Source organism: Cricetulus griseus, chromosome X (assembly GCF_003668045.3).
Source record: "Cricetulus griseus strain 17A/GY chromosome X, alternate assembly CriGri-PICRH-1.0, whole genome shotgun sequence".
Classification (NCBI taxonomy): Eukaryota; Metazoa; Chordata; class Mammalia; order Rodentia; family Cricetidae; genus Cricetulus; species Cricetulus griseus.
This window is the reverse complement of record NC_048604.1, coordinates 119,269,884-119,282,776: the sequence shown is the minus strand read 5'-3', so window position 1 is coordinate 119,282,776 and position 12,893 is coordinate 119,269,884. Positions and strand designations below refer to the sequence as shown.

The following is a 12,893-nucleotide window of genomic DNA, read 5'->3' as shown; positions in this document are numbered from 1 at the left end:
TCCGACGGTGCCTTCCCAACTGCTTCTGAGCAGAGGGGCATTTTTTCCTGGGCCTCAAATCTTCTCTTTTGAGGTTCACACTGAACACAGGCATACCCACATTTGCCCCCTGTAGCCCTTTCCCCCACATGCTCTACGTGGTCCTTTCCTGTGTGGCTTCTTGATGCAATCTTAGCACTGCCCTGTGAAGTCAATTAGTAGCCTCTGAAGGTACTGCATTAACCAACCCCATTCTCATTTAGGTCGCTAAAAGGAAGCCCTTTGTAGAAGTTGGTACTTGGTGTGCAGGTGGCAAGGACAAAGGCTGACATCACACCCAGTTTCTCACTCCAGATTCTGTGGGCTTCTTATCAATGCAGTGTGACTCACAGCCACACACAGGGTTTCTTTCACAACCCCAGTGATCAAACAAGCAAAACCTGCTTTGGTCCAGCCATTTCTTTTGCTTTTTTTTTTTTTTTTGCCAGATTCTTCAACTGTGATCACACTCACACCCATAACACAACTTAATGGAAATATTGCTGAGTTTGGAGCCGGGGTTCAAAGTTCGCTCTTGGGATAGCTATATATCTGTGTGATCATGAACATGTTTCCAAGCCTGAGTGAGCTTCCTCATCAGGAATGTACCTGCCACACAGAATGGTTGGAGTGCTCAACTCAACGAGAGAAATGATCAATTTTAATCTAGCATTAAATAGCCGTCTCTTGTATACTAAGCTCATCCCTGACCTGCCACATCCTTTCATGGCTTGAGTTCCAAGACCCTGCCTAGGGGCAACAAGGGAATGAAGAAATGGTAGGCACGAGAAAAGATGGGATCAGGTGGTCTGTCCTCTTGGATGGAGAAGCTACAGTACTCCTCCACCCCCAAGCTCAGCGTGGTTCTTACTTATAGCCAAATTGGTTTTTCGAGACAGGGTTTGTCTGTGGCTTTGGAGGCTGTCCTGGAACTAGCTCTTGTAGACCAGGCTGGCCTCCAACTCACAGAGATCCTCTGCCTCTGCCTCCCCGAGTGCTGGGATTAAAGTCTCGCACCACCAATGCCCGTCAAGGCAGGGTTTCTGGTATGCAGCTGAATCAAGGAGGCATGCTTAGCAAATCATAGCAAGAGCTGTAGGGGAACAGTCATCAGGCTGTAAACATGGTGGGGGGAAAGAAAGCTATATTTTCTGCATATACTGTCACATTCACATTTGGACCCAGACGGAAAGCTGTCATTTACCTATGCCAGAGCCAGGGCAAGTGTTGCCGTTTCCCATGGGTTTAAGGCATTGGGGTCCTTGTTGTGACCGTGCCTGTGTCAATAGCACACATTCACTCAAGGCATCACTAGTTCCATACACTAACTGACCTCTCTTTGGAATTTTACCAGCTCAGAATATTCATGACCTTTTCTCAGATTCCAGTCTTCTCCACCTATATGTACCTTTATTTCCTCTATACCCCTGACTTCCTTAACATTGTATTATTGATCCCTCCTTTTCTGATGGGGTCTATTCTGTAGTGACTTCTTTTATCTATTTTGCCTGTATGTGAGTAGCTTTTGTAAGCTTCTACCTGCAGCCCATTGCTCTTGTTGACAAGACTAAGTTGAATTAATAAACCAGAAAAGAGATCCTGTTATCTATGGTATTGTGTAGTCTGTCCTTGGTTCTTACTTTCTTGTCTCCCCTCTACATTCAAATATAAAAACACCACATGGTATTTTATACATCACCAAACAGGTATAGCACTAATAGTAGTGGAATGCCCCTACCCAAACTTAGTGTGAGGATGTTCATATTAATTTTGTTTTCCAAATAAGGCCTGTTTGTTGTTGTTGTTATGAGATACTGTCTCATGTAGTCCATATTGGCCTTAAACTCACCATCTGATCCTGCTACTTCTACCTCCCAAGTGCTAGGAGTACAGGCATGTATCATGATGCCCAGAAGGTACTACCTGCATTATCTGTTTGTTCTTCAGAATAACATTGCAAAGTACTTAAAAGATCCTGAGTTACCCAACATATTTTATAGATGGTATTAAAAAAAAATGTTTCCAAGGCTAGGGGTGTAATTCAGCAGCAGAGTGCCTACTTGTAATATACAAGGCCCTGAATTCCATTCCCATCCTTGCAAAAACCAATTAATTGTAACTTTGACTCTGTGTAAGCTGTACTACTTCTTTTCGTATTTCACATAACTTCTATGATATGTCTGTAAATGCTACAGTTTATTCTTATCTGACTTAAGGAAAACTAAAGCAAAGGTAAAATTCAAAAGCATAAATTGTCTTACTTATCAGCAGATCAAGGAAAGGCTATAAATTTGGAGGCAGAAAGGTGACTATAAGAGTTTATGGGAAATATGCATGTACTTATTTTACTTTGGGACAAGGTATTTCTTTGCTCTAAGAAATGAAAACATGTGTTAGTAGGAGCTTCCTCCAATAGTTACATGGAAGCTGACAAAAAGTATAAAAAGGTGTATTGCCATAGTCTTGAAAGGGTAAGAGGATAAGCTTAGTTTAAAACGGGGGATTTCATCTCTTTAGTCAGAGAAGTAGTCATGTTACCATAGATCATATCCATTCATTCATTCACCCTTCACTCTAATTGTCTTTTGTTCCTACCTAATGAAGTTTGTTGTATGTTTATTTTGCAGATCTAAAGCGGGAAGCCAGTATCTGTCATATGCTGAAACATCCACACATTGTAGAGTTATTGGAGACATATAGTTCAGATGGAATGCTTTACATGGTTTTTGAATTGTGAGTGTACATTTTATTTCTCCAGTAGAGTTTTAAGTGATGCTGGTTGTAGAAAATCTTAACACCTTTCTTTTCAAGTTTAGCAACAGCCATGGACTCATCTGTTTCAAGAGACCTGAAGTCCCAGGTAAAAAAAAAAAAAAAAAAAAAAAAAAAAAAAAAAAAAAAAAAAAAAAAAAAAAAGGATTTTCTCATTTAAGGTTACAAGTGGGAAAGAAACACAAGCTGGGCATATCAGGTACACATATTTTCAGCACACTTCAGAGAAGAGGCTCCAAAATGAACTAGAGTTTAAAGGGATAAGACACCCCAAAATATTCAGTTTACATCTTAGTGAAGAAGAGGGAGATGAGAGTAGAAGATTCCATGTAGGAAGTCTCTCTGGAAACTCAAAATGTGTAATAACATGCTTAAGTTTCTCTTTTGATATAATCATATTGTCATATAAAAGAAAACTTCACAACTAACAGTATCTTGATTTTAATATACTAACTGCTTCACTTGTTTCTCACATAATTTTGTTTAAAATGGAGCAATGCGAGCCAAGTACAGCTAAATAGTCTGCAGATGCCTAGATAAATGTCCAAAGTGATTATGTAAAGCTTTATGGGATGATGTTATACAATACTTTGTCTTGAATCTTATTCTATTCAAAATTAACCCAGGACTTCGATTAGGAAAATAGAAAAAGGAGGATATTCTAGCTTCAATATTCAACATACCAAAATCAGATTATGTATTGCTTCATAACACATTGTTCCAAAGTTTAGGGTTTTTAAGCAACACCCATGTATTAGTATTACCTCACTCTCTGTGAATCAGGAATGAGGCCCAACCTAGCCAAATCCTCTGGCTCTAGATCTCTCACAAGATGACTCTGGACCTTGCCAATACTCTGGCTGTTAGAAATCATGTACTGAGGGACTCATTTCCTAAGAGCTATTGTCCTGAGGCATCCCTTGGTCCCATGTCACATGGACTTCTTCATAACTAGCATGGCTACTAGCTTTGACGGAGCAAGCAACAGGAGTAGAGATCAGTCTTACAAGTTAATAACCAAAAGTTGAACATTTCTTCTGCCATATTTTATTAGCTGGAAATGATTCATTAGATCCACCTCACATTCAGGACCTGCATAGCAAGAAGTAGGAGTGTCTAGGAGGCATTTCACAAGTTGCCCCCTACAGAAGGCTAACTAATATGCTGCCTGTCTGTATAGAAATTTGTATCCAATGAACTGAAACAAAGAAAGTAAACTTGAAGACAAGTGCAGCGATGTAAGTGCAAGATCAGTGTGAATTTAATTATGACTATTTACTTGGAAAAGATGTAAATGTTTTGATTAGTTTTCTGCAACAGCATAGAAATCCTAAATGGAATCTTAGGCTACATTAATTAGAAAGTATATAGAATTCAAAACAAAGCCATACTCCTATCCTTACACACTGCTCTTTCTCCCTGGAGTGTTCATAGTAATCAGGACACCACAGTGTTTGTCGAAGAGGGTAACCAGAACAGAAAAGCCTGCCAATTTCATCCTAGAGTTGCAGCCTTCAAAACACTGGCTGACAGATGTGCTAGAACTGTGAGCTGGGCCTGCTATAAGTTGATAGATAAAAACTTTTCTTGTGGAGCTAGCTAGAAAGGTGACTCAGAGGTTAGGAGAGTTGACTTTAGCAACCACCCTGGGAGAGCCTATGGGCCATAACAACCAGTTGACCAATCAACATAGGGCAAGCCCTCCAAGCCTGGAGGCACACCAATCCTGAGCCTGTGTGTACCCCTAGTCACTCCCCTGACGCTGCCCTATAAGATCTCTATGCAGACGCTTCAAGCTGTCTTTCCTAGCCATCCGTCATGGTAGATGGATGAGAGGCCCAAGCTAACATGGGGTTAGCTCGTTAAACAACTATAATAAAGCCTCATGCAGTTTGCATCAAAAAAGAGAGGTGACTCAAGGTTAAGGCTGCTCCTGGAGGGGACCTGTGTTTAGATTCCCAGCACCCACATGGCCACTCACAACCACTCCAGGTGCAGAAGATGCATCGGCCCTCTTCTGGCGTTTGCAGGCACCACGAATGTATGTGGTACACAGACACGTAAGCAAAACACCCGTACACAGTAAGTTTTATTTTAAGAATATTACTTTCAGCACCTTGAATGTTCTTTTAAATATATTTCCTTCACAACAGTATAGCTACATTTTAGGAAATGTCCACTATGTGACCTACATGGCCAAATAGATCCTCTGTCAAATCACAGAGCCCAGTGAGACTTTCTTTCTGTCAAAGAAAAAAAATCTGGCTTCTCTTTTCTTTTTAAAATTAAAATGTTAATAGGCACGCTTATGACATTCATATAACTATTGATTTCAAATTTTAAAATAGATGAAGCTCTCCCATGAACACATTTTCTAGATATAAGGTAGTGCCTCCTTTTGTTCCTCAAGGCCTCAGCTTTGCTTCGAGGGCACCTTCCCCAACTGCCTTGGAAGGTAGACAGGCTTTTTGTGATAGGAAACAGTTGGTCTTTTGAGGTGGCTGATTGTAGATCCAGAGATATGAAAGGAAAACTAGCATTTGTTTTCAGGCAGACCAGATTATGGTAAATGAGGAGATGGAAACTGATGGCTTTAAAGCATCCGATGTCTGGAGTCCAGCAATGTGGCTTCAACAGATAAAAGCTCTTGCTGTGTTGAATGGGCCTGATCACCTGAGTTAAAGTCCCAAACCAGAATAGCCTGGAAGCTCTCAGGCAAGCTAGCCTGGAATATACAGTGCCCCAGAAACAAGGGAAACCCTGCCTTCACAAAGTGGAAGAAGGTGAGAACCAACCTTGAAAGGTGTCCCTTGACTTCCATGCACACTGTGGTCCTCACACGTGATAATAATAGGTAATAGGTAAGGTTTTTAAATCTAGTTCACATGTTACTTGGAAAGATTTTGAGCATTTCTAGACATACTTGAATCACAAATGAAGTGCTCTGAGATGGAAGAGCTCTTAAAGACATTGGAGTCACAGCTACCCAGGAATGTATGGGTTTTCTTATGCTAAGAGTCCACCATGGAGAGAACATGATCAATCTCTTCAGTTATTTGAAATACTGTTATCTGTAAGAGTATATGCTTCACTTACAGGCCACCACTAGAATCAACAAGTGACAAATTTCACCTTTAAGTAAGGAAAGGTCTCTAATGATAAGATTTAGTCCAGGGATGAAGCTGCTCTCTTACAGGGCACACACTTACCTGCTCGTACTCAACGAGCCATATCTATCCAAGAGGGCTGAAGGTAGGATTTTACTGTGAGACTGGAGAGGGTCTCTGACATCCCACTCAGTTTTAAGATTAAAATGCTTTTTAAATCACTTTTTCTGGTTTAATTTTATTCTTCACTCAAGAACTCTATCTCTGCCCATATTTTATTCTGAGGGAACTAGAAGCAGTTCTGATGGTTTGCTATGAAGTAATAAGCACAGAAAGCAAAAGCTTAAAATTTATCTACATTTTGACAGTCATGCTGGTTGTATCAGGGGGTCCCCAAAATAACAGTGTAGTGGAGACAAAATGCCCTTTTGTTATAGAATCTGGGTTTGGGCTTCTTAGTGTTGAGGTGGTCCTTTGGAGATTTTTGTGACTTGATTTTGTATGATAGCTTTAGGATTAAAATAATCCAGTGGCTGTGCCTCATTAAAGATAAACATTTACCAGTGGCCTAATCCTAATGTTAGCCTAAATTGATAGAACATGGCTGTTTTCTTTTTTCACCTTTCATTTTGGAAAATTCCAGATAAAAAGGAAGACTAATATCATGAAAGCCAGAACTGAGCTTCAACAGTTATCAAAACATTTGCTATTCCCTGTTCAAGCTGTCCTTTCCTGTTATCATCTGCCCCTGGAGACTGCTAAAGCACTGTCATTTCACCTAGAAACACTCCTGTTTTAAATGATAACACTATTATCATGCCTAACAAAATCACAAATAATTACTTAACATCATATCATATTCACTTGACTTTCAGTTTTTCCTAATTGAACATGAATCTTAAATGACAGCTATCTAAATTTAGAACGTTTTTATGAGCTCTGGGGATCCAAAAGTAGATTATAAATTCACAGCTAAAATAACAGAGATTTCTTTAAAAGGCCAGAACCAAAATAGAAATAGAAAACTCCTCTTTTCTATCATTATTTTATAAATGAGGCTTCACAGGGATCTTTGCCCCGGTTTTCTACCTCTTAATCTCTTGGCTTCAAACCAAAAACAAAACAAAACAAAACAAAACAAAACAAAACCAGAAACAGATTACTATAAGAATTGTGGTCCTATGGCTCACACAGCATTGCCGGTACATTTGTATGTGCCTCCACCTACTGGCAAAAAGAGAGAATGCATCTTCAGCTGCAGTGTGGATTAAGCTACTCCAGAATTTGTTCCATTTTCCTAGCAATAAATGCAATTTCCCCTGGTATTCAAGGACTTATTGCTCAAGTTATGAGGGATCTGGATCCTTTTCACAGTTTTATAATGTTGCATCAATACAGAGTAGACAGGGAAAGCAGAAACAAATGAAATTACGCCAATTGATTTTGTTGTTTCATGGCTTCTTGGAAGCTCTTATGAGAGGGAAAGGCTAGACTGATCAACACATTTAGATTACCAGCACGTTTTTAAATTTGGTATCCATTATCTGTCTTTGCTGCAGTCTATGTGTAACCAATACTCTTTTTTCTAAATCGTGCTCATGAAATTATATGGCATAATTATGTGCCTTGAGTATTAGAAAATCCCAGGAAATAGATGATATCCACATAATTACAAATAGTTTGTAAATGGAAAGGATACTTAAATACAGACTCACAGAACCAGAGTTGAACTGGGAAAGATTTAGAGCAATAGATTTCAAATCTTAGAAATTCCTTTGCAAGCCAGTTGTAATGGCACCCACCTCTAATCCCAGCACAAGGGAGGCAGAGGCCTGTGGATCTCTGAGTTAGTGGCCAGCGTGGTCTACAGAGTGAGTTTCAAGACAGCCAGGGCTACACATAGGAATTCTGTCTCAGGAAAGGAAGAAAGGAGCAGAGAAAGAAAATGAGAATGAATAAATCCTGGGGCAGAAAAGGGGGCACATACTCAGGTTCATCTAAGGGTTCAGTTTGAACAGATGCAGGGTCTTCATGGGACCAGGTGAGTGGAGTGACCTTTAAAGCCGGGCTAATGTTTAGCGATTATATTGTCATCTAAACACCACCTGCAGTCAGACTGTTAGACAAGTATATAGTGCCATTGCTTTGGGATTATTCTTCAATTTGAACCTGTCTGCAATGATTTGCCAAACTTATTTTAAAATGGATTCAGTTTTGAAGATAGGGCTGAGTTGTGTTTCCCCTCCAAAAAAATGAAATATTTGTTTCTCAGTAGCACATTCGGGCTTGTTTTTAGTACTGTCTGGTACTTGAGTTAAGCTGTAAATCCTAAATTGGCTGGCTAAGGAATTTTAATTACCTTATTATAGTATGATTACATATACCACAGGGAGAATTTTACAGTAATTAAATATGGATTTAAAACACATCTGACATGAAAACAATAGTTTTTTATCTTTTAAAATAACATTCTCAGTTTGTATTTTTGAAGCCTACAAAGGAGATAATAGGCTGGAACTGCTTTTTTTTACTTTAATTTTTGTCTGATATGGATGCACGGGGAAGGAAGTATTTGTGAAATTCATTAAACTAAGTGGAACTAATTATTACTTGCCAGCAATGCTGTGAAAGACATTTTAAGCGAAAAATGTCTTTGTCTCCTATCACACCACAAATATCTGGCCTGTAGTGTCGTAATTTATTTGAAGATCTATACATATTTTAAATAGCCTTCTCTAGTCTATTTGACTTTTTTTCTTACGTATGACGATACAAATTACTATCTGTGCAGCACACTAACATTTTTCAAACTCACTATAACAAAATGTTCAGTTGTTTTTAGTTCTAAATACTACCTCATGGTCCCCAAGACTACTCTCAGGTTGGTGGTTTACTTAAGAGACTCAAAGGATGTGTGATGGCATCCACAGCTATGATTTATTGCAGCAAAAGGAAATGGCGCATAGGTTCCTAGGGACAAGCTTCCAATGGTCTTTTCTAGCAATCAGTTGTGAAATGCTGCAAACCAGAGAATCTCATTAGGAATCCTATGCCTGCCACTACCAGCTTCCAGACTCCCAGAACCCAAGGAGATTTTCAGCATAAACTGTTGTTTGCACAGTTTAGATGCAGGGAGCCACTCTTTTCAGTTAGTGAGATAAGGGCTTCATAGGGTTCAAGTCCTCAAATGCCTGCCCATCAGTCAACATCAAAAGCAAGCCTGTCAGATCTCCCATAAAATCTGCTATGCTCATCCTGCAAAAACTGAAACAGAGAGAACTGGAAGGTAGATTTTTGAGTTGATTAACTCGCTCCACAAACCGCACGTAATTGCTTATAAAGATAATTATAAGCTTTGGGTTTGGAATTGTTTTTAAGTGTAATTATGGTATCATTTTAACATGTAGTAGAAAAAAATTTTGAGTGGCCAGATCTCTGAAGCAAATTGTTGATTGAGGTTTTACAGTGTGGCACATAGATTTTAAGCTTTGAAGTTGCATTTGAAAATAAATTACATTGATACTGTTATTAGAGAAATATATTTAGAGTTGTCACTCCAGTAATTTTTGTACAGCATATTAAATCTGATCTTCAATCCAATAAAACAATTTAATTAACTATATGCCTATACACCAGGATAAATTCAGTTGAGTTTTCTGGTATTTAAAAGTACAATTAAGCCAGGCGTTGGTGGCGCACGCCTTTAATCCCAGCACTCAGGAGGCAGAGGCAGGCAGATCTCTGTGAGTTCGAGACCAGCCTGGTCTACAAGAGCTAGTTCCAGAACAACCTCCAAAGCCGCAGAGAAACCCTGTCTTGAAAAACCAAAAAAAAGTACAATTAATTTTTAAGATGTAAAATCTTTATAATATACCTACTTTGTACCAATTGACAAATGACTGAAAAGTATAATGACACGAATAATGCCACTCACAAAACTTAATCAGCAAAGATTTTGCCACATTTCCTTTTATATGCTTAATGGTGTTTCCTGGTTTTTTTTTTCTACTTAATGGTCTTAAGCACCTTTTGTGACATTGGATCTTTTGAAAATAGTATTTTATGGCTGCAGTAAGGTACATGTACATGTGTGCGTGTACATATTTAATTTGATAATTTCCCTATCAGAAATAATGCTGTGTTTAATATTCTTTTAATGTATTATTTTATTATTACTTTATTGTTGTATATGTTTGGCCTGAGTGTATGTCTGTGCACCATGTACATGTCTGGTGCCTATGGAGGCCATCAGATCCCCTGGAACTGGAGTTACAGATGATTGTGACCTGCTATGTCAGTCCTGGGACTCAAACCCTAGTCCTCTGGAAGAGCAGCCAGTGCTCTTAACTGCTGAGCCATCTCTCCATCCCCTAATACATATTTTCATTAAATCCTTGAAAACTTGAGGAACCTATCAAGTCCAGTTTGTGCTGCCCATATATTGTTGAATCTGAGGCTGTCTACTAGAGAATGGTCAACCCACCAGCGGCCACAGCCTTAAAGAAAATTGACTGTCCCTCTCCCAGCAGCTTTCAACCATCAATAACTGTTCCTCAGTTAGGAATGGGTGCTTGTAAGTACCTTCCCCCTCCACACTGGAATGTTGACTGGCTTGATTCTATATAAATCATATGCAGGCAACCACAGCTGCTGTACGATCATGAGTACTCAGTCTTGTCATGTCCACAAAACACTGTTTAGCCCCAGTCCTCCCTGACCTCTGACTTTTACAATCATTCTGCAACCTTTCCCACAATACCTGAGCCTTGAAGATGGGTGTATGATATAGATGTCCCATTTATGGTTGAGCACACTACAGACACTTGACAATTAATATTCCTGTATACAAATACCTAAACAGAATTACTTTATAATCAATGTGAGTATTAACAAACACGATATTCATAGATTTAAGTTAATGCATATATCATATTTAGAATAATGCATGCACATAAATACACACCCTAAGGAATTACTGTAGAAGGAACATCCACATAAATACAACCTAAGTCAAGAAATAAAAATACTTACCAGCACTTCTATAGCCTTAATTCTTCTAACCCTTTGTGATCATAACCCCTTTCTCTGTAAGAAATCACTTTAATCTGTATGTCATTTTTGTGCTTCTGTAGCTATATCATCCAAATAAGCACCCTTGAGTAATATAACTCAGTGGCAGTTGTTTTCATATGAAAACATATAGTATGTATTTTAGATCTCTAAGACCCATCCAAGTTGCTTTGTCCTTTTTATCGCTGTATAGTATTGTAATGAACAAAGTCTTACTATTTATTCTTTTTAAAGTTGATGAGTATTTGGAGCTTTCTAGATTTGGCTATTTTGAACAATGCTTAAGTACACATTGAGAGAGACAGACAGAGAGAACAGGATTGGTGGTCGTTAATATATATTCAACTTCAGTTTTTTCTAGAAAATCACAATCTATTTTCTAAAGTATCTGTATGAACCCATCCTCCATCTGTGGATGCTGGCTCTCTAGGGTGATCTAAGCCCTAGCTTTCCTGGAACTGCCTTCATTTCAGCCTGCTGTTGGTCCTTACTAACAGCACTCCTGCTTTATACCCAGAATTATGTGTTCCTATACTGCATATCCCTCCTGATACTTAGTGTTGCCAGAACATTGTTTTTTTTTTATTTTGCCAATTGGTATGCATTAGGACTTCATAGTAGTTTTTCCTCATTGTCCTTCCTAATTGCCACTTTGAGTCCTCTCCATTCTTTAATGAAAAGGAGGTTTGTAGTTTTAATCTAATATAATGTATGAAATATTTTGCTTTTGTTAGCATTTTGTGTCTTAAGTTTAAGAACCACTTCCCAACCCTGAGAAAATAAAGATTTTTCTCCTGTACTTTATCATCCATCTGGAATTGGTTTGAGATATACTGTGAAATAGCAGTCCAGTTTCATGTCTTTCCATATGGAGATTCAATTGTCCCAGCACAGTTATTAAAGAGCCTCCTATGCAGTGTAGCCTTTACCATAAATCAAGCATCAGTATATGAGTGATTGTTTCCAGGCTCAGTTTGGGCCAATTGGCTTGCTTGCCTGGCATCGTGCCAGGAGTCTGTTGTCTTATGAGTTCTGGAAACTTGTAGAGCAGGTCTTTCTAACTGTGTTCCTTTTCAGGCATGTTTGGAGGACATTGTCTCTGCATTTTCCAAAATGGTTTTAGAATGTTGCTATCAGTTTGCACCAGTAAAAACCTAGAAAGAGTTTTGACATTAATGTTTATATTCAATCTTTATAACAATTTGAGAATATTTGACCTGCTTACAATAGTAATATTGAACCCTACAATTCATTAATGTCATATGTAGCTTTCCATTTAGCTCCTTGACTTCTTTCAGTGAACTTTAATGCTTTTTCTATGGAGAGTGCATACATCTATATTAGCTGTATTTAATATAATACATGTTAGATAATGACAACATCTACATCACCTATGTTTTCTTAGATTTGCTCATATGTATTTTTGTTTTAAGGGTGGATGAGCCTTTCTTATTATCCTCTCTTTTCCTTCTTTTTTATACTAACTGTATCCATTTCCATTCAGCAGGCTTTTATTCCAGTCATTAATTAGTAAAATCATTTGGATTTTCTGAATACAGATCACACTATTTGCATATGATGATTTGTTTTATTTTATATCAATTATGTTTTTAAATTACATTTATTTATTTGTTTGTTTTGGGGCTCACATATGGAGGTCAGTGGACAACTTTTGGCAGTTGGCTCTCTTCACTGTGTGGGTTTCAGGAAGGGAATTTAGGTTGTCAGTCTTCTTGGCAAATACCTTTACTCACTGAACCATCTTGCCAGCCAATAAATCTTTTTCATTTGTTTCAGTTTTTTTGCTTTTACTGGGGTAGATAAAGCATTGAGAAAAAATGTTGGATATAATAAGTGTGAATGGAAAATGAGTTTCATCAAATAATTTTGTCTTAGGGTTTTGATTGCTGTAAAGAGACACCATGA

The 12,893-nt window shown here is 38.3% G+C and overlaps 1 protein-coding gene across 8 annotated transcripts in view; it reads left to right on the top strand.

The window, feature by feature from the left end:
* The window catches only part of Cask (calcium/calmodulin dependent serine protein kinase), a 328,910-nt gene that overhangs the window by 129,765 nt on the left and 186,252 nt on the right, over nt 1–12,893 (top strand). For all 8 annotated transcript variants that reach the window (XM_027433199.2, XM_027433197.2, XM_027433195.2 and 5 more), the window contains exon 3: nt 2,646–2,751. In XM_027433199.2, coding sequence (XP_027289000.1) covers nt 2,646–2,751 — 106 coding nt within the window. The remainder of the gene's footprint in view (nt 1–2,645; nt 2,752–12,893) is intronic.